Source organism: Malaclemys terrapin, chromosome 3, assembly GCF_027887155.1.
Source record: "Malaclemys terrapin pileata isolate rMalTer1 chromosome 3, rMalTer1.hap1, whole genome shotgun sequence".
NCBI lineage: Eukaryota > Metazoa > Chordata > Testudines > Emydidae > Malaclemys > Malaclemys terrapin.
In genome coordinates, this window is record NC_071507.1 from 101,023,592 (window position 1) to 101,048,252 (window position 24,661).

Here is a 24,661-nt window from a genome sequence, read left to right on the forward strand (position 1 = left end):
TATATTCACCATAAAGCAGTATTATTTAAGCAAGCTATCTAACAGCAGAAATAAGACACTACAATGTGGGAATTTTTTTAATACCTATAACATACTCCAGGTGTAATCCAGCCAACATACGTAGCCATATTACAGCACCACCACATCCAGCCATGTCTTATTCCTTAGAGAGGTGAGTCAATAAAGACATTTTCATTTTTATTAGAGGTGCTGCCAGAACAAACATCCAAAAACATCAACACAGCAGGAAGCAAAACAGCTAGAGTTTTGGACAACACTGGGTGACATCACTGCCTCAAAACAGAGACAGATCCAACTTTGATTATAGCAGGTGAGGTAATCAATGCAAACTGGTAAAAAAAAAAAAATAGTGTTCTACAAACCCATCGAAAAACAGTGCACAGGGAGGAAAGAACGCCCTATGAGCAAAACCCTTTTGAATTATTTTTACATTCATGTACATGGCTTCCACTATCATGGCATCCTAAAAATTCTCCAAATTGAGAGGGAAAAAACACATAGCTGATGATAACCACATCTCTGAAAGAAAAGGAAATGCACTTATACAACTACAATACCTATCAAAACAGAACAGAAAAAATATTAAATTAACATATTAATTAGAATGTTGGGTCTCAACCTGGGGGGTCAAGTCCCCAAGGGGAGTTACCAACATGTTCAGGGGCTCTTGCCCACCTTTTCTTTCTTTATGGATAGATAGTTTCTGGACATCCCTCTGCTCTCCTATGGGAATTAAGAACATAAGAGCTTCCATACTGGATCAGACTATGGTCCACCTTGCCCACTGTCTTGACTCCAGCAGTGACCCATGCCAGAGATTCAAGGGGAGTATAGAGAAAAGGACAACTATGGAGTGACGCACCTCTGTCTTTTACTCCCAGTTTATGGCAGTCAGAAGTTTAGGTTCACCTGAGCAGGAGGTTGCATCCCTGCCCAGCCTGGCTAACAGACATTGATGGACCTATCCTCCATGAACTTACCTAGTTCTTTTTTTAACCCCTTTATGCTTTTGCCATCTCAACATCCCCTAGCAACGAGTTCCACAGGTTAGTTTTGCATTATGTGAAAAAGTACTTCCTCTTGTTTATATTCCACCTGCTGACTATTAATTTCATTGGGTGACCCCTGGATCTTGTATTGTGTGAAAGGGTAACACTTCTCTATTCATTTTTTTTTTTTTTACACCATTTCATGATTTTACAGACCTCTTTCATATCCCTCATTAGTTGTCTCTTTTCTAAGATGAACAGCCCTAATCTTTTTACTCTCGTGTTGTATGAAAGATGTTTCATATCCTTGATTAATATTTGTTGCCCTTCTCTGAATCTTTACAAGTTCCACCATATCTTTTTTGAGATGGGGCAATCAGAACTACACGTAACATTCAAGCTGCGGGTGCCCCATAAGTCTGATATAGGGACATGATGATATTTTCTATCCCTTTCCTAACAGTTCCTAACATAGTTAGCTTTTTTGACCGCTGCTATGCATTGAGTGGATGTTTTCAGAGAACTATTCATGGCAATTTCAAGATCTCTTTCTTGGATGCTAAAAGCTAATTTAGACCCCATCACTGTGTAATTATAATTCGGATTATTTTTTCCAATGTGCATTACTTTCCACTTAATAATGTTGAATTTCATCTGCCAATCTGTCACTCAGTCACCCAGTTTTGTGAGATTCCTCTAACTCCTCACAGTCTTCTTTGGACTTAACTATCTTGAACAATTTTATATCATCTGCAAACGTTTCCACTTCAGAGTTCACCTCTTTTTCTAGATCATGAATGAATTTATGTTGAACAGCACTGATTTCGGTACAGATCCATAGGGGACTTCTCTCCATTGTGAAAATGACGATTTATTTCGATCCTTTGTTTCCCATCTTTCAACCAGTTACTGATCCATGGGAGGACCCTCCCTCTTCATCCTGTGGCTAGTTTCCTTAATAGCCTTTGATGATGAGTGCAAGTCAAAGGCTTTCTGAAAATCCAAGTACAACTATATCGACTGGATCACCCTTATCCACATGCTTGTGGACTCCCTCAAAGAATTCTAACAGATTAGTGAGGCATGACTTCCCTTTATAAAAGCAGTGTTGACTCTTCCCCCACCAATCATATTTATCTGCTAGGTGTCAGATAATTCTGTTCTTGACTATAGTTTCTACCAATTTGCCCAGTACTGAAGTTAGGCTCACTGGACAGTAATTTAACGGATCTCCTCTGAAGCCCTTTATAAAAATCAGCATTACATTATCTACCCTCCAGTCATCTGGTACAGAGGCTGATTTCAGTGTTAGGTTACATACCACAGTCAGTAGTTCTGCAATTCGAGTTCCTTCAGAACTCTGGGCGTGAATACTATCCACTCATGGTGACTTATTAGTGTTGAATTTGTCAATCTGTTCTAAAACCTCTTCTACTGACACATCAATTTGGTTGCCCAACGAGACTCTCTCTGATGTAGGGATCTGCTCTGTAGTGAAGACCGATGCAAAGTATTAATTTAGCTTTCCTGCAAGTGCTCCTTTGTCATTATTGGCCCCACTGTCTGTTTGGCAAGATTTGTGCTTCTGATGTACTTAAATAATTTTTTTTTCCTGTTAGTTTTTGCATCTTTAGCAAGTTGCTTCTCAAATTTTTTCTTGGCCTGCCTCATCATATTTTCACATTTTACTTGCCAGACTTTGTGCTCTTTCCTATTTCCTGCATTAGGATTTTTCTTTCAAATTTTTAATGGATGCCTTTTTGGCTCTAATGGCATCCATTAATCTGCTGTTTAGCCGAGGTGGCATTCTTTTGGTCCTCTTACCGTCTTTTTTGACATGGGGTATATATTTATATCCCAAATTAAAGGATTAAAACTTTTCTTTGTAATGTGGGGTCACAGCATACAAGAGGTTTGAGCCACTGAATTAGGATAGGAGATCTGGTACACAGCACAGGATGAAGATGAGAATGGAGACTGCAATTTGTACAAGAGACTACAACTGCTCAAGTTTTTTTGTTTTGTTTTTTAAGACTGCAGAGTTAGATATATTCTACAGAGCTAGAATACAATTTACCTGTTTACCTAGAAGATGCATACTTTTTTTCACTGTCTAGCCTGAATGGATAGCCAATGTCTGATTTCAGGTTTAGTTTGAAAAATCTGAAAGAATTAATACATCTACTATTAATCCGCATATTATCTATGTGAACATCTCCATACATCTTTCTAGTGCATCAGTCAGAGGCAACAATTAAAAGCAACATTAAGGCTCTGACGAATTCACAGAAACTCAGGTATTGCATAGCTTTGAAGCATACGCTTTATACATTGCTCAATTTTAAATATTTCAAGTGCTGGCGTACTCCCTTTCAAACAGATGTGATCAGCCTGGAGACGATTCTATGTCCTCTGCCTTGGTTCCCTCAGTTCTCCCCCCTTCTGAATACTCCCCTTTCTGAGAAATATGACAGCACATAGGAATATGGGAAAACTAAACACTTACCGTTCTTAAACTGGCTTTACTTGCTTTGGTGTTTTTCCATTTCTTTATTCTCTGCTCACACACTCACTCTCTCCCCATTTCATTCTTTTATCTCCAAATTTAATAATATACATTTTCATCATCTCTGTAATTATTTTCTCTCCTCTTCTTGTCTGCTCTTCATATTCTCATTCCCAGGCTCTATCCCTAGCTCACGTCCCCCCCCATGCACACTTCCCCCTCCTTATACCTGTGCTAATGCTGGCCTGCTCTTCTGCACCTGTGTTCGGGATGGAACAATCCCTTCTGCATGGAGTCTGACCAGAGCCAGCCTTCTTCATTTAAGCAGATTCTTCTGCCCAACACCAGCTTCCTCTACCACAGCCTATGCATTGGATTGGGTAGTCCCCCGACCGCAGGTTCTTCCTCCTTGAACAATTTACGAATAGATTTCCCAGCTGGCCTTTTTGCTTCCCACCTCATTTGACATTCACTACTGAATCAACTCTTCTACTCACCAAAATGGCCATTCCTCAAACTCATCTTCACTAAACACTGACAATGGAAATTTCCTTCTCACCAACACCACCTCATTTCCAGGGCATAGCCCACCTACCCTTCCATCCAGTCTTTTTGTAATCTCCCAGCCATTAAGTACCCTTGATTTCCACACCACTCTCTGTCCCCTTCTCTCACCTTCTCTGCCTCCATTCAGTCCTTCCCCAAGGCAGGATTATCGTAGCGCATTCTACTCACTCCATTTTGCCTCTTTTGCCCCTCTCATCCACCACAAAGTCTGTTCCTTCAACCGCCTACCCTGACTTACATTAAGTATATGATGCCGCCACTTTCCTTCCCATGCCACTGAACACTTCTGGCGTTCCCATGGCCAAATAGATTTCCTCCACTGCAAATCTGCCCTCTCCTCTTTCAACTGTGCCATTTTCTTTGTCACCCATTTCATCCAATACACACAAGGAATTAGACCACCAATAATAACAAGGTTGATGACTAGTTGAATTCATTTTACCTATTTAAAAAAAAATTACTAATGATTTGGAACCATCAAATTATGCAACAGCTAACCTGTCAGATTCGAATCATGTCACTATAGTCCTCTCTTCTATTATTTGTTAAACCCTTACTTGTGTCTTGTTTCAAATTACATGAGTCACAATCTGAACCCCTTGTAAAGTGCTAATCAATCAGTGTATAGTTCTCCTATAGTTTCTCATAAGAGCAAGGACAGTATGAGCACAGCACATGTTTTGTAATCAATTTGATTTAGGAAATACAATTTTTTGTACATTTAAACACATGAAATGGTGAGATAAACACAGTTTCATGTTACTGTATATACCACAGCACCATGGGAAAAAATATTTTTAACATGAACAGATATTGTGGGTCTGAATCTGAAGTAATTTTATTTCTCTTTCCTGTAGGTCTAACAAGAAAGACTAACTGCATAGTGCTGAAATCAACACAAGACAAAAAACAAATGTCTGAAAACACAGGAATACACTTGGAATTATTACATCAATACAATAATATGAACATCTATACTTTTAGAAGACTAATGCTCATCAGAAAGTTAAAGTGACCTTGAAAGTTGCGGGCGGGGGGGGGGGGGGGGAATTTATTTCAAAAGTCACTGAGTTATGAAAGCCTTTGATATGTGCTATAGCTAAACCTTTCATATTTGAAAGGGAACTTAAAATTGTGTGTTGACTCATGGGCAGGTTAGGAGACTCTGCTTCCTCTGCTGTGCAGTGCAGAACAGAGCACAGCCATGGGAAAGACAGAAAACAACAGTAAAGGTGCTGAACTAAAGGAGGTGGTCAGGTGGCTGTGCTTTAGCTTTCTTAGCCCCAAGCAGTCACCTCTAGCTTCTTGTTTTGTGGCCTCAGAGAACTCTGCTCCTTGCGGATGATTTGTAGCCACAGGTAGCAGGAAAAGCTAGTGTACAGCCTCTCCATTAGCATGCAAAAAAGTCATATCGGCGCTCCCCCACAAAAGAAGATCTCTGTTATTTTAAAAATGGAAACTCTGTACAACTACGGAGAGCTGATCATGCCTCATGACACGGAGGCCAAAATAAGGGTTTCCTGCTCCACTGTCTTACCCTTTGTATACTCCTTTTCACCTGTGCAGAGGGGGTATAACACACTAACATTCTGATTTAGCCTTTGCACAGGTGTAAATGACTACAAGCCAATGGAGACTCAAGCCTTCCACACACCACACTGCCTCAGACCATGAACTCTGTTGTCCCATTTCAGATCCCTTACATCTCCTGTTGGTACATAAGGTGTTGTTACAGTATTTCCAATCTATGCTGAATTTATCTCCTGCTCTTGTGATTACTTACCCATGGGAGGCTTTAAAAAAAGGAGAAAATGGTAATTCGTGGAAGATAATTACAAACTAGTATACTATCATGGTACAATAGTTACGTGAACAGCCAAATATCTAGAGAGGAATATTCTGACCGGCCACATTAAAGCATTGGCCATATTATGTCTGCCATACAATTAACTGCTCTTTCCCTAGACTTTTGTAATTATCACTGATTTTAGATTAGTTAGTTTCATTTAAATTCAATGTAAATATGCTTAGATCAACTGCACAATGGATTCTAACAAGCTCTTGCTCATTAAAAACTACTTGAGCATCATCAACTTAAGACCATGAAAAGCTATTACTACAAATTTTGGGCTGGATTGTGTGGCTGACCTACCTACTGTGCTTTCTTTCCCCATAGAAAGAAAATACATTATATTAGATGATGAAGTAAACTTTCTCCTTCAGTTACAACATATTAAAAAAATTAGGAAGAAAGAGGGATAGCTGGGAAGGGAATTCACATGATGTCAACAGGGCAACCAAAGAATCCATATTTCTTCAGAAATCATTTTAACCATTTATCTTCTAGCACAAATCCAAAACATGGAAAATTATTTTAATCTAGTGGACTCCAATCTTTGCAGCCTGAGGCCCAAACATAGCATTACAGAGAGGTCAAGTGTCCCCAATCAACCCTTTGGTACATATTCTCTGCCCTGCTCTCCTCCAATTGTACCCCTAGGGCAGAGCCTGTGTCGCCCTTCCCACATATCCCAGTAAAGAAGCATGTTGGGTATGGAGAGGGGCAGTAGCTGGAGTGTGCTAACCCTCTTTTTGGCCCTTCCTGAGTGGCAGTGTGAGGGAGGAGGAGCCTCTCTTTGCTAGGTATTTCCCTAGGCCCGGGGAGAGTGGGTGGAATACCTAGCTTTCACAGTCTGGCAAGGAAGTAGGCAATGGGGCAAGCAGAGCCACTTTCTCTTCTCACTCCCATGTAATGCATCTGGTTACCAGCAGGGGAACTGCTGAGCAACAATAAAGGGATAGCAACTGCTCAAAGCACTCCCAGCTAACAGCAGCTCTGCTGCTGTGGCTGCAGGGAAAGTGCCTAGGAGGAGGGGGAGTGTGGGAGGCATCTGAGGAGGCATACCTGGTCCTCCCTAGCGGCAGGGCAGAGTAAGCACTTAAGTTAAATAATAACTGAGTGTAGCTCAGGGAGCACATTTTCAATTCATAATGTACATTTTCTTCTTAACACAGCTACCCACAAGGGTCACAATTTAGAACTTGAGGGATACAAATTGCTCAGGACACAGGCTGGACACACTTGCTTTAATCCCGAGAAAGGATTCTTATATTTCATTAAATCAATAACTCCCTCCATGTCCATTGCCATTTAAAAATATTAGTTTCGTGAATAAAATGCAGGATTTCCAGTTTATTAGGCGCCTTTTCCTGGTCAGGTTTACAATAGTGGAGAAGCAGGAAACAAAACAACAAACAATATTCTCTCATGCTCTTACCTGCATCTGTTTTTTCAGTTCCCCAATACAGGCACTGTCCTCCAGAGCATTCTCCCGCTGGGATGCATCTGCAAGGACATTAACTGTAGTTTCTGCCTCTTGCATCCATTTGAGGAAGCCCTCTAGATCCTTGAGTAAGGCTTGCACTATCTTCAGTTCAACCTCCAAGGCATTCTGCCTATCACCAGCTCTGAAAGTACAAATGAGACAGGCATCTCAATTTTTCTCCCCCCATTATGACATACCATATTGTGTGAATCATAAATGAAGATACTTTAAGATGATCTGAAGATTCATTATGATAAAACACTGAGAAAACTGTACAGTCTGGTCTCACTTGTTTTCCTGTATGTTAGGTCATTGATTCCTGGAACGTTGCATCTGTATCTATCATTCTGTACTGGATATATGTATTACACCCAAACCCCTGAGGAGTGTGAGCATGATACAAATTATTCAATAAAACCTAGCATTTCCCTCTATGTGTTACCATAATGGGTTTGTGACATTTCAAGTGTGAGAAGCTGTTATTTCCACACTTTGAATGTTTTTCTCACTGCTGTTATCAGCAACCACCATCTGAAGAGACAGCAGTAACCCGTTGCTGTGAAGGGAAACCATTTCCCTAAAATTGTATATACTTTACACATTATAGCATTGTGGAAAATGGAAGAGATGTACTTCATTTGCACTTGTTTAGGAGAGCCAAATGACTTCCATAGCCTAAAAATACAGAGCTTCCACAAACATAAAAGGTATCTGCCTTTATGTGACAGTGTTTACTTAACACTAGCTGACAACAGCCCCCGTTAGGGTGGAAACATCTAGCTGTATTGACCCCTCTTGCCTTTGATAATTTTCTTGGTGAAAATCATTGAAACGTTGCAAAACCAGTTACCACTGATTACCTTAATTTCTCCAAATTGGTGGCCTTATGCCCAACATGCCCGCCTCACACTGGAAGCTAAAATAATGTTTGCAATTCCCTATAACGATGACCTTTTGGTACCCTAGGAAAGAAGTGTCATATTTAACATCTATGGGTTTTTCTTTTCTCCTTGTGGTCAAGAGTCCATACCTAAAGAATGTCCCATATTTCAAAACTATAACCCCAAAAAAACACTGGTTACAAGATTCTAGCTCAAAAGGCCATGTGAACAGTAAATCCACAGATAACTTTCTGATGATATTTGACAGAAATGTCAATGGTCAAATCTGAGATTTTCCCATATATAGCAGCTCGGAAGTAATAAGCCAAATTTAAATATTATGATTCAAAAAGACACAAATGACTGAAATTGCATTAAATAGACTTGAAGTTTTGCTAACATTCAGTGGACAGATCAAAAAGTTAAATTTGGGGGAAATGGCTCAGGCCCATATCTGATAAAGAGCAAGATTTTTCCAGCCTAACTCATGCTGACTAGTAGCTTTGTATCAAAGAGTAAACTCAAGTTGTAGGATACCTGAGTAAGGCTGGCAGAATCTAGTCCAAAAAAGACATACAGAAAGGGGAATTCCAGTGTGTGGTTTCCAACTGTATAACCACACACACTTGTGAGCTTATACTGATGTGCTCTGGCAACATCATGATAAGTCACAAGGGATAGTTTCAAAATGCTCTCGGGCAGAGGTTCTCTGAGGACCACCAGTGGTTCGTGAGCTCCATTCAGGTGGTCCGCGGATAGTTCACTCTAAGGTGCGCGCCTGGGCAGCCGCATACGAGAGAATGAAGGGCCACCCAATTAATTAGTGGAGCCACGCAGGCATGGCTCCACTAATTAGGTGCCTGGACCCTGGAAAAGACACACATGTAAGGTGAGGTGGTGGCGTTAGGTGGGAGGGCGTAGTGGGGTGGGAAGGAGTGGGGGGGGGAATTTGGGACGTGCAGAGCTGCGGAGGTCAGAGAAAGAGGCGACTTTCCCCAGCTCCAGGGCTGCAGCTGCCAAGGAGAGACGGCCCTCCTTCCCAGCCCCAGCTCATGGGCTGCCGCAACCAGGGAGAGAGGGAGAGACACCCCCCCTCCTTCCCAGCCCCAGCTCAGGGGCTGCCACAGCGGGACTGAGAGGGAGAGACACCGCCCCTCCCTCCCAGCCCCAGCTCAGGGGCTGCCGCAGTGGGGGAGAGAGGGCACATGGGGTACTTTTTTATATATAGTGCTTTTATCCAAAGCGCTTTACAATAGTTAGCTAACAGTACAAACAACATTTGGAAAAATCATTAAGTGGTCCACTGAGACCCTCAGCAATTTTCAAGTGGTCCGTGAAAAAAAAAGTTTGAGAACCACTGCTGTAGAGGTTGCTATAACATGTTTAAGTAGTCTCATTCACATTATTCCTACAAAGGATCAGAATAAAACTGAGTGACAGAACAACTTTATTACAGAAATGTAACAATTCAAAATTGTTACAGTTAACATTTAAAAAAATCTCATTTAACCATTACCAGTTATACACAGAATCATAGAATATCAGGGTTGGAAGAGACCTCAGGAGGTCATCTAGTCCAATCCCCTGCTTAAAGCAGGACCAACACCAACTAAATCATCCCGGCCAAGGCTGTATCAAGCTGGGCCTTAAAGACCTCTAAGGATCGAGACTCCACCACCTCCCTAAGTAATCCATTCCAGTGCTTCATCACCCTCCTAGTGAAATAGTGTTTCCTAATATCCAACCTAAACCTCCCCCACTGCAACTTGAGACCATTGCTGTTTCTTCTGTCATCTGCCACCACTGAGAACAGCCTAGCTCCATCCTCTTTGGAACCCCCCTTCAGGTAGTTGAAGGCTGCTATCAAATCCCCCCTCATTCTTCTCTTCTGCAGACTAAAGAAGCCCAGTTCCCACAGCCTCTCCTCGTAAGTCATGTGCCCCAGGCCCCCAATCATTTCCGTTGCCCTCTGCTGGACTCTCTCCAATTTGTCCACCTCCTTTCTGTAGTGGGGGGACCAAAACATGACACTATACTCCAGGTGTGGCCTCACCAGTGTCGAATAGAGGGGAATAATCACTTTCCTTGATCTGCTGGCAATGCTCCTACTAATACAGTCCAATATGCCGTTGGCCATCTTGGCAACAAGGGCACACTGCTGACTCATATCCTGCTTCTTATCTACTCTAATGCCCAGGTCCTTTTCTGCAGAACTGCTGCTTAGCCAGTAGGTCCCCTGCCTGTAGCAGTGCATGGGATTCTTCCTTCCGAAGCACAGTATGAAACGGAATTTGATTTTTTTTTTCCCCCAAATATGGACAAAATAAAAGTGAGTACTTTCAGTAGCAGTCTTTCATTGTATAGGCACATCTACCAGTAGCTGCTATCCGAAATGCTGCTACTAATTCAGTAAACTGTCTCTTCCCTGCAAGTCAGAACTAAAGTAACACTCTCATATGGTGTCAATGGCAAAGTGTTTATGAAGATGCTGCTGTTTAGAGGAGACAAAAAAGCAAAATCCTCATCACTTGTCATTTTTGTATGTGTAGGAGCTTCCCGGGAATTTTGGCCAATATTCTAACCTTGTACATTTACATTCAACCTCCTTACATTTTAAATGAAGGAATTAATTTTCTTTCCTCCCTTCCTGTCGTACTGTGCTGTGCAGCGTTTGCTCAATAGTATTAAATCGTTGTTGTGTTTGAAGCTACAGGTGGCTGAATTTCAGTGGCTGAAATGATCCATAGATGCAAGACCTGATTTCAGAAACAAAAGAAGTTGCAGGTGACCAGTTCCCTTCAGGATCAAGCCCATGGTTTGTACATTAGTTTATTGGCACTCTGGAAAAGCATTGTATAAATGCAAAATAACTGTCATTCAAGAGCAATAAGTCTAATGTCATATCTTTATAACTATTCTGTTCAAAGAAATATTGCTTGAGTAATTCCCATCTTTTAGAAACTAAGTGGTTCCTACACACTCCAAATTCTGGCTACTGCCATATAAACTACTGACAGAGCAGAACCCTTTAATTTATCACTGACTCTATGGCTTGATTCTGGCTTTAGATTTGGTGGGAACATGCCTGAACATTTATCTTCCTATTGAGGAAATAATAATGGAATGTTAATTCGAAGGATAGGGCGCTTAATAAATATGTTGTCTAACAACAACATAAAACACTCTCTAAAATTAAAGCAATGTAACTTAGCAAAGAGTATGAAATAAAGACGTCAAAGCAGCTAGGAAGTCTTGACTTCAAAATCATTTCCCTCTGTAAGGATTTTCTTCACAAGCAAGGGAGTAAGTTTAAAGGTGAAACAGCAATGAGAACAGAAAGAACAGGCTGGAAATAAAGGTGGCTTTCAAAGAAACAAGCTTCAAAGTATACCTTGACTTTAGCAAAGCTTTTGATACAGTCTCGCACAGTATACTTGACAGCAAGTTAAAGTAGTATAGATTGGATGAATGGACTGTAAGGTGGATAGAAAGCTGGCTAGATCGTTGGGCTCAACAGGTAATGATCAACGACGCAATGTCTAGCTGACAGCCGGTATCAAGTGGAGTGCCCCAGGGATCAGTCCTTGGGCCAGTTTTGTTCAACATCTTCATTAATGATCTGGATGATGGGATGGATTGCACCCTCAGCAAGTTCACGAATGACACTAAGCTGCGGGGAGAGGCAGATACTCTGGACCCTATCCCTACCCTCAAGCATGACGTATACAAATTGGAGGATTGGGCCAAAAGAAATCTGATGAGGTTCAAAAAGGACAAATGCAAAGTCCTGCACTTAAGGTGGAAGAATCCCATGCACCACTACAGGCTAGGGACAGACTGGCTAAGCGGCAGTTCTGCAGAAAAGGACCTGGGGATTACAGTGGACAAGAAGTTGGATATACATCAACAGTGTGCCCTTGTTGCCAAGAAGGCCAACAGCATATTGGGCTGCATGAAAAGGTGCACTGCCAGCAGATCAAGGGAAGGGATTATTCCCCTCTATTCGGCACTGGTGAGGCCACACCTGGAGTACTGCGTCCAGTTTTGTGCCCCCCACTACAGAAAGGAGATGGACAAATTGGAGAGAGTTCAGCAGAGAGCAACGAAAATGATTGGGGGGGCTGGGGCACATGGCTTATGAGGAGAGGCTGAGGGAACTGGGCTTATTTAGTCTGCAGAAGAGAAGGTGGGGGGGGGGGGAATTTGATAGCAGCCTTCAACTACCTGAAGGGGGGTTCCAAAGAGAAAGGAGCTAGGCTGGTTTGAGAGTGATGTGGGTAACCTGGGAATTTTCCATTTTTCAGTTAGAAGAAAAACTAGGCCTTATGTGATGGTCTAGTGGTGAGCCACATTGTTATAGAAAAGACTTGGACACTTTCATTTCATTCTCATAGAGACTGCAAATCCAAAACTAAGGAAAAGAGAGAACACTACACTGTACCGTAACCACCTTTCATGACAATAAAGCAAGTGCAGTCAGACTCCAAGAGGAGTCCAAATCCAGTCATGAAAGGATAGAGGCTCTGACCAGGGTCTTCCAAGATTGTGGAGTCCATGTTTGAATGAGCTTCAGACTTCCATAAAACTGCAGAAGTGACGCTGGACTCAGGGAGTGCATAGGAAAGAAATATGTGAATTCTATCAGTAAAGCCACGATCAAGAACAAGAAAATCATTCCCCTTTTAATTTTAGGCTCTTCCTAGCCCAGTCTGAACATTAAATTCCATCAACTTGTTTTTCAGATTCAAACTAAAAATCTATACTCTGCAGTACGAAGAAATGCGAGCACAGGGGGGAGAACGCGTCAGGAAGAAACAACTGGGATGCTGAAGACATGGAATGTAATCCATTATTGAGGCTGTGACGATATTTATGAATTACCACAGTTTTAGCCTTTGAGTATAAAAATGTTATTAGCCACTGTACAGCATATCCAATTTACACCACATCAAACTGGAGGGCTAAATCTCTTTAATGTCAATGGCTTTAAAATGAGCTGTTGAAAATTTAAAGTTCTGCTGGAATTGTGTTTTATAGCTATATTGTGATGCTATTCAGAACCGTGACTCTTCCAGCTAAAGTAACTAAAGAGAGTCTTCCTGGTTTCTCCATGCATGGATACTGCCAGAACAGATGATTTAGCACTTCTAAAATGATATTATAAGCATAAATCTTTATTTAAAGCATAAGCAATAGAACTGAACTTTGTGCACCAAACGATCTCTTACCCCATGTGAAGGAAGTCTCAGATTGTATGGTATATATGGCCTAGGTTGCCAATCACATACACAAAAACTCAGATTTTTACTTCCATTCTTTTTTCATTTAGGCAATTACAGTAACAGTTATAGGGATGACCCGAAACCACAAATCTCAACGCAAATGGATGATCAAGAAAGGAACTGATCCATGAGACGTCCTCAACACTATGAAGTGGCCCACACTATGGAAAAACCTGGGAATCTATCATAAACCAAAGCCTTTTCCCACAGCGTGCCCGGAGCCACAGGGAATTAGGTGCCCAAATCCCAGTGAACTTCAATAGGTTTTCAAACTCCTTTGAAAATCCCAGCCTATATCTCAAGACACATCTAAAGAGGGATATATTTTTGTTCTCTCTCTCTCTCTCTCTCTCTCTCTCTCAAAGCATCACATAGGATGAACTACAAAGTTTTATGCCATTTCAGTTGTCATCTCTGGAAATAACCAGGAAAGCATTTGTATATACTCCTTGCCATATCAAAAGTGAAAATTACTACTAAGGTATAGTTTTCCCTCCCAGGAAGAGTAATAAGATTCTATACACTGCTTCCTTAATTACCTCGGACACTTACTGCATGCCACTGCAGTAACCTCCTCCTCTCCTCCCCAGGACATAATGCCACTTACACAACTTTCATTATTCATCTCTCTCTTCTCGTTCACTTTCAGCTATAAAAGCAGTTTCATTGGTTGTCATTATTTAAAAAGACTTTTTAAACACATTTTCCCCCTAATAATAATGATTCTCTCTTCTGAATCATCATTAAATTATTGGATAAGACAACTATGGTCTTTTAAAGCTTTTGATATTCAAAAAAATATCAATCACATACTATTCTTGTATCATTTGTTTGTCAGCTACTAAAAAAAATATATATATATAAAAAACAGGATTTGAATGGAGATTTGATTACCTTCCAGGCAATAGTACTATGCACATATACATGTGTGGGACCATATTTTTATTGAAAGACTTTCAGCACTCAAGTAACCACATCTTTTTCAATTAGTGTAAGTAAGTAAATTTCTAGCGGAGAATAATTTACTGTTCTTACAGCTCCTCAAGTTAGATACTCAGGTTGAAAATAAAAGGTACCACATATGGGACCCACAAAAAATGACAAACTGGAGGCACTTCAGGAAAAGGATCGCCAAGATACGAAGAGGATCATAGGAATTAACATATGTCAGCAGGGTGAACTGAATACGTATAGACTCACAAAAAGGAAACTAGGAAACAATCTACAAATATCCAAAGGTGCTGATTTCAAAGAAGGGAAAGAATTGTTCCAAATGTTGCAGAGAGAAATGGCTAGGGGCAAAGAAATAAGACTGAACTAAGGAAAAATTGTGACAACATCAGAATTATTTATTTATTTAACAAGATAATCAGTACGTGTATGGAAAAAGTCTTCTAGGGTTAGTTATGGGAGTTCCCATTATGAGAAATACTCAAAAATAGACTCACTCTGATATATGTGACTACTGAACAGTGATAACCCTGCACGCTACAGAAAATGAATGACCTCTGAGGGCCTCTTATTTCCACAAGTTTATAACCAATATTTTGACTATTTAAAACAGCAAGATTAGATTTACCATGTACAATATTTACACTCAACAGAGCCTTGAAGTTACCTTTGATTCAGGTTTATCCAAGATGTGTTTAAGTGGTCAGTGATATCTTTCACCTTCCTTGTGTCATCATCACAGTAGTCCAGAAGAAGTTTATTAGAGAGGTTATTGAATGCAGCCACAGTTATGTCCCCTTTAAGCAGTTCTTGTATTAGCAGCTAAGGAGAAATTTCAGAACAAGTCAAAGTCTGATTTCTCATATTTTGAATTTTGTTAAATTATTGCACATGGACTATAAAACATGTTTATATACCTATTTTCTTGTCTGATGTAAATCTCCTATTATTAAGGCACTATAAATTTCAATAGATGCTAATGAACTAATCAAATAAAAATGAGAGAGAAAAAACTTGCCCAAAAGAACAAGGGACTACACAAATTCTGTTCTGCATTTCATTGCCCATCTTGCTAGATGGTAAGCAAAATACAGAGTAAAAATAAAAGCGAACTTCAAAATAATATTTTTCAAAAAGTCTGTTTCATACAATTTTGCTAGCACAGTGTTCCAAGTAAAACCTCTAAAATATTATGAGGCATGAACCTCCTGCCATTAAAAATGGGAGGAGTTGGAATTTTTCTTCAGGATCTGTAGGCCTGCTCTCTTTACAGGCAATAATATGCCATACTCGGTAAACAAAGATCAGAAGTGCATGTCTGTTTACAAACCAACAAATAATATGCAGCTGTATATTACATATTAACAGCATAGAGAACATGAGGCAATTAAATAAAAAAAATTGAACGTAAAGAAGACTCAAAGCTCAAACTGCAGAGCATATGAGAGACAAGTACGTTATGCATGGTTATCCATAATGAGTAAATAAATTAAATATATTTCCATAATCTAAACATATTTAGTCTAAACTCTTCATTTTGTATGGTTCACTAATGATACATCATCATCATGGAGTATTTATTAACATAAACATTTAAATTATGCCCTCTAATAAATAGTGAACCATTTTACTCCCACTGCAGAAGGGTTTAACTCTGGTCCACTGTTCTAGCGTATCTGTTGGGCACTAACTCTAATCCAGAGAGTGGGTTTAGGTGGCAGAACAAAAGTTAAAAGGGGAATACTGAAGGTACTAGATCACTGCCTACGCAGATGTCCTCTTAAAACTTTAAAACGGCTTGCTTCCAGAACACTGGGGGGCGGGGGGGGGAAGGGGGGAGTGTTACATGGTCAGTGTTGTGTTCAGCTTAGTAACCAGTTATACAGTAGTAACTTATAATTAGAGAAGGTCAGGTCAGGATCTCAGCCCTCACATACAAAATGAGAGTTAGCCACCACGCTGGGATCCTTTTTATGGTGAAGAGCAATGACTGACTGGGCAGGCGGGATACAGAAAGTGAGTAGGCTGATGGTCAGTGGTGATGGACACCCTCTGGCCCTGTAGCTATTGCTTTAAAAGGGGCTCCCAGGGCACTGTGGCCAGGGGAAAGCTAAGGGTTGTTGCCAGGGACAGTCAGTGAAGCAGCACAGGATCTTCATTGGATCACTATGGATTCTCCAGATTTGGCTGTGTGACAGATGTAGAAGAGGTCAGTGATCATTTCAGAGGGTAGAACACCACACCCACTTGGTGGAACATTTTGAGGAAATATCATGAAGGGATCCTAATGGAATCTTCCTTCCCCTTAGACTTTTCCCATATTTTTGCAATGGGAGGTTGGGAAGACTGTCCTACAGTTAAGGTCTTTGGCAGTAAAGGCTCTACGCTGAGGCTCATGATTGGGGGGGAAGGGGTGGGGAGAAGGGACAGAGGGTGGTCCCTGCTAGTCAGTTGAGGCTGATGTACCAGGGGCTCCAGGGCCCAGGTTAAAGTTATAGCCTCCTCCATCAAAAACTTCCTCAGACAGAGCTCTTGTGCCTCCCTAGTTCTAGGTGGAAAGGACTGGCAGATACTGCACGTATACATTATATGTGCTTCACCCAAGGAATACAGGCACCGTTGATGCTCATCACTGATGGCATAGTCCCAGGATTCGGGGATTGTCCCCCAAACAGTGCAGGGGTTGAACTTATCCTATACTAATTATAAGCTTACTAACTATAGATTTATTCTAATTAAAACTAAATATATACAAACTATTTACGAGTTTACTTTACAGATTATGCACTGAAGGAGGACACAATCCCAACTCAGGCCATGCAGCAGTAAGAAGGAACTGGAGAGATGTCAAGCCACACCGCCCTCGACCAGAAGCACGAGGAACACTATTGCACATGTGCAGATCAACAGACACTGCTATGAAGAATTTCTGGACTCTGGCACATGGCGTGCATGAGTACCCACATGTGGAATACACATAGGGACCAGCCCTCGAGGAAGAATATTTGAATTCATTTTACAACTTTTGATAAATTCTCACCATCACATTTCCTCACCCTCTGCAACGCAACTCTTATCCTGATCCCCTCCCCTTAGATTCTTTTTTCTAAAATTACATACTGCTTCTATCCCTTCACTCCTCCACCCCACCCCACCCCCCAAGAACAATCCACATTCAAAAGTGAGGAGGAAACTCAATCATTGTGTAGCTTTAGTTCATCTTGTCCTACTCCTCCCCTAACCCACTCTATCCTTCCTTGCATCAGAGAAGCATGGCCCATCTCTGAGAATCTCTCATGTCCTAGGAAGGCAGCAGCCAGCCCTGGACTTGCAGTTGTACTTGTACTTACTGATGTACTACAATGGATTTATTGGAATATCAAAAGCTGGGAGCCTCATGAGGGATAGAGGATACATTTATTCAAATTGGTTCATAATAAGAGGTCCTTAAAGGGCCTTGCACTCTGCATTTGGGGTGACAATTCAGGTCAATTCTGGAATCAACTGGCCCATCTCTAATAATTACTTCCACTGTCTCCAGTAGGGCTAATAAGTTGCTGTGAAGTAACATGCACTATGTTCAGTGACTGTATGATAGACTTGCGTCAGCACATTGCATTAATCCTGTGCTTAAGTAAGGGAATTTATTTGATGGAGATATTAAGTGAATGTGATATAAATATATCGGTTATATAAACATATACAGACACTCGTGTACGCACCATAAACTCACTACTTTTCACCAAACATGAGGCTCAGGAATTCTGAACAAAAATAAACGTGGCTATTTAGAATATATAATTACATACAAAGGTATATATTCAAACAAGCACAGAGGACCTGTCAAAGGATGTTATCAATACTGAATCATACACTTCTAAGTCAGAGAAGACCCTATGCTGACCCAATGAAGTCATACAGCTGGAAGAAGGAATTAGAAAGCATGAACAAATCTTACTTTGTTTTCAGAAATCTGTTTGATAAGTGTCTCTTTAGGAGCCTGCAGAAGCATGTGCAGACGGATATCATACTGCCCTATGAGCTGTTCCATTTCTTGCCTTTGCTGATCCCACTGCATGCTGTCAGAAAGCATGTATTTTAGCTGCTGCTGCCGTACCTCCACACCATGCTGAGTATTGTCCCACTGGTTCTTGACCTTCTCTACTGCAGAAGAGAATGCAGGAAGTTATAACCTGAAGTTCACATCCACTAGCCATGACTTCATTATCTATTGTTTCCTGTGACCACCAGAAATAGAGCAAAACCATCTGTATACAGAGCTGCTGCAAGACCCATAAAAATATTTCTGCTGCATATCAGTATTCATATTCACAGAGGCAAGAAAAAAGGGCAAGTGGTTATACAGATTAGCCAATGGATAAACATTAGTGAATAGGGTTAGGAAGACTGTTTTTATTAATGTGTATACAGTTAGTCCACCACAGTTCAATTACAGCGATACGCAAAATAATAAAGTGTGGGTATAAGGCCACATCTACACTAGAAAAGTTTGCCAGGACAGCCACTGATCGCTAGGAGGGTTAGCCAGCTAAGACACAGCTTACAACAGCAGAAGAGTGCTTGAGCCAGTATAGCTTATACTGGCCTCTTGACTGCAATAAGCTACACCGGTCAACGTATTTTTATGCTGGTATAACTGCTTTTACACTGGGGCTTTTTCCAATATAGAAATGTCACCCAAGAGAAAAAATAATCACATCCCTAATCTACATTACTATACCAAAAACAGTTTCTAGTGTAGACCTGGCCTAAGTAGCTTTTACAATAATATACAATAATCATTCATTACAATGTATTTCCTTCAAATATTACCAGTTCGAGAGGTGTCAAGAAGACTTAGCTACGTTGAAAGTTAGAAGTGGTAGTAACAAACCATTCTGTTACTAGAACTAGAGGTAAACGAAGAAACTTAAGATGTCAGATTTTCCGACTGTGGAATTATAAAATGTCCTATTACTCTAGAATTTTGACCAATTTTCATCATACTTTGAAGAAATATTTTCCTTTCCATTTAGAGTAAAGTTAGGCAATGTTCAACACTAGCCAATTATACCAGCCTAAGTTACAGAAGTGGCTCATCATAAGGTTCATACAGAACTTGGTTGCAGCCTTAACAATGAGGAGACCCATCTCTCCTGAACAGATTTAAATCCTGCCCACCTTGCTCACACAAATAACTCTCGAAGTCAATTGAAGTAATAATTACCAACAAGTTATGTAAATAAAGCCTATAGTCAGAAACATAGTGCTCCACTGAATTTTTAAGTACAAGTTTGCAAAGAAATCTATGGAGAGTTTCACTTCTATATTGATGGTATGATATGGGTCTCTTATCTACATGAGGCATATTTTATTATTATTTTAAAAATCAAATTTCTTTCAAATCGATTAGGGCTTCTATGGACAGATTTAGAAACGTTCTGTGCATGGATAAGAAAACCACTGTCAAAGCCAATCAAACAGATTACTTAAAGTTTGACAGTATCAGCATGAATTCTAAATGACATGGTAATTTTATTACGTCCATTGCCGTTTTCCTTCCGTACTGTTACTTCCATCACCTGTGGATCGTATGGATTACATTGTTCTCCAGAGCACATCCTGAGCACGGCTTTTTTAGAAAAGATTCTCACTTATACTAATAGTGCCTCATGTACATAGGACAGGTTTTTGTTTTTGTTTTTTTAACAGAAAAATCTTGTGTACTTATTTCCTTTCTATTTCTAATGCTATCTGTCTATTTTAGGTACTTACATGACCCCAGCTACCATAGTATCTGAGAAACTCACATTCTTTATTGTATTTACCTTACAATACCTCGATCACCTTTATTCTGATCTGTGGAAAATGGCCTGTGTTCAATACAGATAATAAATAATACTAAGTATGCTTGATTCTAATTTATATTTATCAGCTCCAGGGGTATTTATTTTGCTGTTAAACAGATATAAGTAGGTATCAAATACACTTGGGTACTCAAGTCATTTTATTTTCCACATCTGAACCAAGGCAAAGAAAAGGGACATATTTAATTTAATGGCACTTATATGAATTCCAATCCCTTATAAATGATTTCAAATTATTCTAAGCCATAAGAGTTCTCTTATCTGCATGAGGGCCTCTTTACTCATCCTTCGCCAGTAAGAAATGCTACACTCAGCTTCACAACTCTCTCACTGAAGAATGTTGACAATGACTTATACCAGTAAAGATATTGTATTGGTATATACTAGAGTCATCAACTGCAACCTGAGTAGTTTCAGGATGATTTCAGGCATGACTTCAGTAGTGCTAAATTAGAGCTATGAAGAAAGAGCTCCAGCACTCCTAACAGAAAAATGTTACTATATCGGAAAAATGTTAGGTTCAAAAGCAAACAGCACTTGCTGGTGAAAAATCAGTGATTTCCTTGAAACGGCAAAAGTGAAAACAACAGGAGTGAAAATGGTGTAACATTCTGCACTGGCTAATGACCTGAAGAGGAGAATCTCCAGAGCATTCAGGTCTCCTCTGCAAAGCTGGATGAAAAAAAACTCTTGAGACAACTACCTACATTGGCTGTCCATTTAAACCAGGATTCAGATTTTTAAAATTATTTAGGCATTGTGGTGCTTATCAGTGGAATGCTTAACTGACTTAGACAACTAAATCTCATTTTCAAAAAGGACCGCCAATGGGATTTAGGTTACTAAGGGCCTAACTCCCTTTTGTCAGTTAACCATTGAAACACTGAGTGCAGCAATGCCTAAATAGCTTTAAAAATCCAACTCACAATCTCTGAAGTTTTTATGGCATACACCTCTACCCTGATATAACGCTGTCCTCGGTAGCCAAAAAATCTTATTGCATTATAATCGAACTTGCTTTGATCCACTGGAGCGCACACACACATGCCCCCGCCGCGGAGCGCTGCTTTACCGCGTTATATCCGGTCACGTTATATCGGGGTAAAGGTGCATTATTATTACAGATAAGAAATAACCTTTCCCCCCACCCCCATTATATGCTCAATTTAACCCTCCACTCTTCATCTCTATCAAAGTTTTTTTTCCACTTTCAACACACAACTCAATTATCTTGGCTTTTTCTTTTTTCCCTCCTATTCCCCAAACCCAACAAACAGGGACAAACACTAGCAAAGTCTTTATTGCCCTCAATTACAAAGTGTTGAGAACACAGCAGTTCATAATGAAATAAACAATACATTATTTCTTTTATACCACTGAATATGATGAACAGAATAAGCAGGAAGGATTTTGCCAGCAGTTCTCAAGCCTTTCATGAGCTACTCTGTACTGAACTACCCAAGATATTGCCCCTCCTCCCCTCATACTTAAGAAATGGACAGTGAAGAAGCAGCAACATTTTAATTAGTGAAGAGTGTTTTTAAACAACACTGGGAAACTGAAAGTCATTTGACTGTTTTGACTGCTAAGTCCTAGATGCGTACAAGCTAGTCTGCTATAATTAGGGAAAATGTTCATAGATTACCAGGAAAGAAAAATAATACTTTATTTTAGTACAATGAAAAACTGATTATGCTTGCAAAAAAAGGGAGAACTTACATTTTTCTGTGATCACTGTCCTAACATCTGAACTGGAAGTTTTATTTTTCAAATTTTGAGCCAAAGTAAAAACAGAATCCAGCTGAGGATGGCGCTGTTCTAAATCCTCCTTTGTTATCTGTAAGAATCAATATTAGATTTTTTTTAAATTAGAAAATGCAAATTTTAACATTATAAACACATTTTCTGGACTACATGTAGTTATGAACCTAAGACAGATTGTACTTGTAGACAGGTGTTACCATCTCTATATTACACGTATAACATACTTTCGGTGTCACAGTATCATAAAGCTACTTTATTTTGATTGGCTATTATTGAAGATTCTGAAGTGCAGATTAATCTATGTGAACTACACATTAATTGGAAGTGCTGCACAATATTTTTGGCTGCCTCTTTTTTCTCTTTTGTAAATTAGTTTCTCACTATAAAACCTAACAAGGCTATTACTAAACAGTAATCATTATTAAAGAGGAAAAGGAAAATCAGCCTGTTTGATGCAATCAAAAATGTCTTGTATCCAAAAATGTGAGTGAGTATCACATGATTTTGGCAAAGTGCTGACTAATTACTATACCCACATGTAATGAATGCAATGAAGTTTAAAAAAAAAAAAAAAACACTTCTCTAAAGCTACCATACATTGAACTCTTCTTCCAAAAATTCTGACATTAGAAGTCACAATACAAAGAGTTGCTTAGGGTTTGCCTAGACTACAGTTTTTGGTCATGTTGTAACTCGCATTGATTAATTTACAATTAACATAAGTAAAATGATCATAAATGCTAATGTAGACACTCACAGACATCTATGCCTAGTCCTGGCTCAGCTTCAGATGGTCTATGATCAGAAACAAATATTTGTGAGTGTCTAACATTAGCATTTACAATCATCTTTCTAATTCAGAATTAAATGGAAATAAATTAACTTGCATTATAATACAGTCTAAAATACCCTTATATTGCATAGATAATAAGCATAGCTTTCTAAACTGACCAAAAGCTGATGTACTGACTTTCAACAAAAGGCATATACCAGCAAAGGATATTGGTAATGCCCCTATATATACATATACACTCTACATATAGCACTTTTTCTCCAAATCAAAAGGTCTAGGCGTAAAAACGGTACGGGCCTGGAGATGTAGGACCAAAGGCTTAAAAGGGGAAAGAACAACAATTTTAGAATTATGATTTTTATTTTTCAAACAGTCATTTTCAAATAATTCTGTACTAGCTGCAGTAAGGTACAATAATTTTCTCTTTGTTTCTTCTCTCACAGAATATAAAGAAATTTGAAAAAAAAATATTAAAGTTGTTGTGGCACATCAAGATTACTAGCTTCTCCAGTGAGACATACTTTCATTCGTGCAATTGTCCGATTGATCTCTTCTGCATTTCCCACAGTGACTATGTTTGACTTGAGCATCTGGTCAATCAACACCAGCCAATCAGCCAGTTCAGTTGTAGTTTTATCCAGATCAGCAGGTGCAGACAGTTCCAAAGTCTGCTGAGTCTGTACAGGAGCTTCAAAGGGAGATGATACTAACACCACGTTTTGGACAGCAGGATACGCTGAAACGATAAATATAGTCAGCATTTTTAAAAATATTCATTCCCTAATATTTAAAAAAAATCAAGTCCAAAGTGACACTGGTGAGAACTAAAAAAAAACCATGGCATTTTCTGTAATATCTACAAACTCATGCCAGTGTCTACAGCGAAAGAATAGCAACAATGATATTTGAAGCACCTTGACAACAGCGCGCGCACACACACACACACACACACACAGAAAACAAAATGCATGTCACTTGATTTTATGCCAGTAAAGAGTGACACAATGATTCACATTCATTAGAAAACAACAATGGCTCCCAAAGAAGAAAATGTTACAAAAATAAAACTTGAATCATGATTTCTAGAAAAATAACAACTTGATGAACTAAAAATATCAGGTCCAAAGAAGAGTGCATAGGTCCTGGCCATATAGATCTTTCCAGTGGGGTAGGAAAGGGAACTACTGACACTCTCTGAAAGAGAAAAGTTACTTACCTTATAGTAACTGGAAGTTCTTCGAGATGTATAGGCCCTATCTGTATTCCACTGTAGATAGGCATGCACTCCATGCATCTGGAGTTGAGAACTTTGAAAGCAGTGGCCATTGGTCCAGACATACACCCTGACTCGAGCAGACCAACTACCTCAAGTTCCTTCTCCACCATGAATCAGAGATGATCAGCAGCAGAGGGGAAGGAGGGTGGGTAGTGGAATGGAGATATGGTCCACACATCTTGAAGAACCTCCAGTTACTATAAGGTAGGTAACTTTCTCTTCTGCTTCGAGTGCTGGTCCCTGTGTGTATTCCACTGTGGATGACTGACAAGTAGTACTCAAACAGAAGGAGGGTGTGAGGTTGCAGATGGCAGAGCCAAATGAAGGATTGCTATTCCAAAAGATGCATCAGCAGAGGAGCCTGGTACCAGGGCATAGCGTCTAACAAATATGTGGACTGAGCTTCACAAAGCTGTCTTACAAATATCAAGTAGAGGC

General features: G+C 39.9%; 1 protein-coding gene across 5 annotated transcripts in view; it reads right to left on the reverse strand.

Annotated features, from left to right (window-relative positions):
* The window catches only part of UTRN (utrophin), a 565,558-nt gene that overhangs the window by 316,648 nt on the left and 224,249 nt on the right, over window positions 1-24,661 (reverse strand). For all 5 annotated transcript variants that reach the window (XM_054021668.1, XM_054021666.1, XM_054021667.1 and 2 more), the window contains 5 exons: window positions 23,469-23,683; window positions 22,110-22,227; window positions 18,482-18,687; window positions 15,191-15,345; window positions 7,362-7,551 (listed from right to left, as the gene is read on the reverse strand). In XM_054021668.1, coding sequence (XP_053877643.1) covers window positions 7,362-7,551; window positions 15,191-15,345; window positions 18,482-18,687; window positions 22,110-22,227; window positions 23,469-23,683 — 884 coding nt within the window. The remainder of the gene's footprint in view (window positions 1-7,361; window positions 7,552-15,190; window positions 15,346-18,481; window positions 18,688-22,109; window positions 22,228-23,468; window positions 23,684-24,661) is intronic.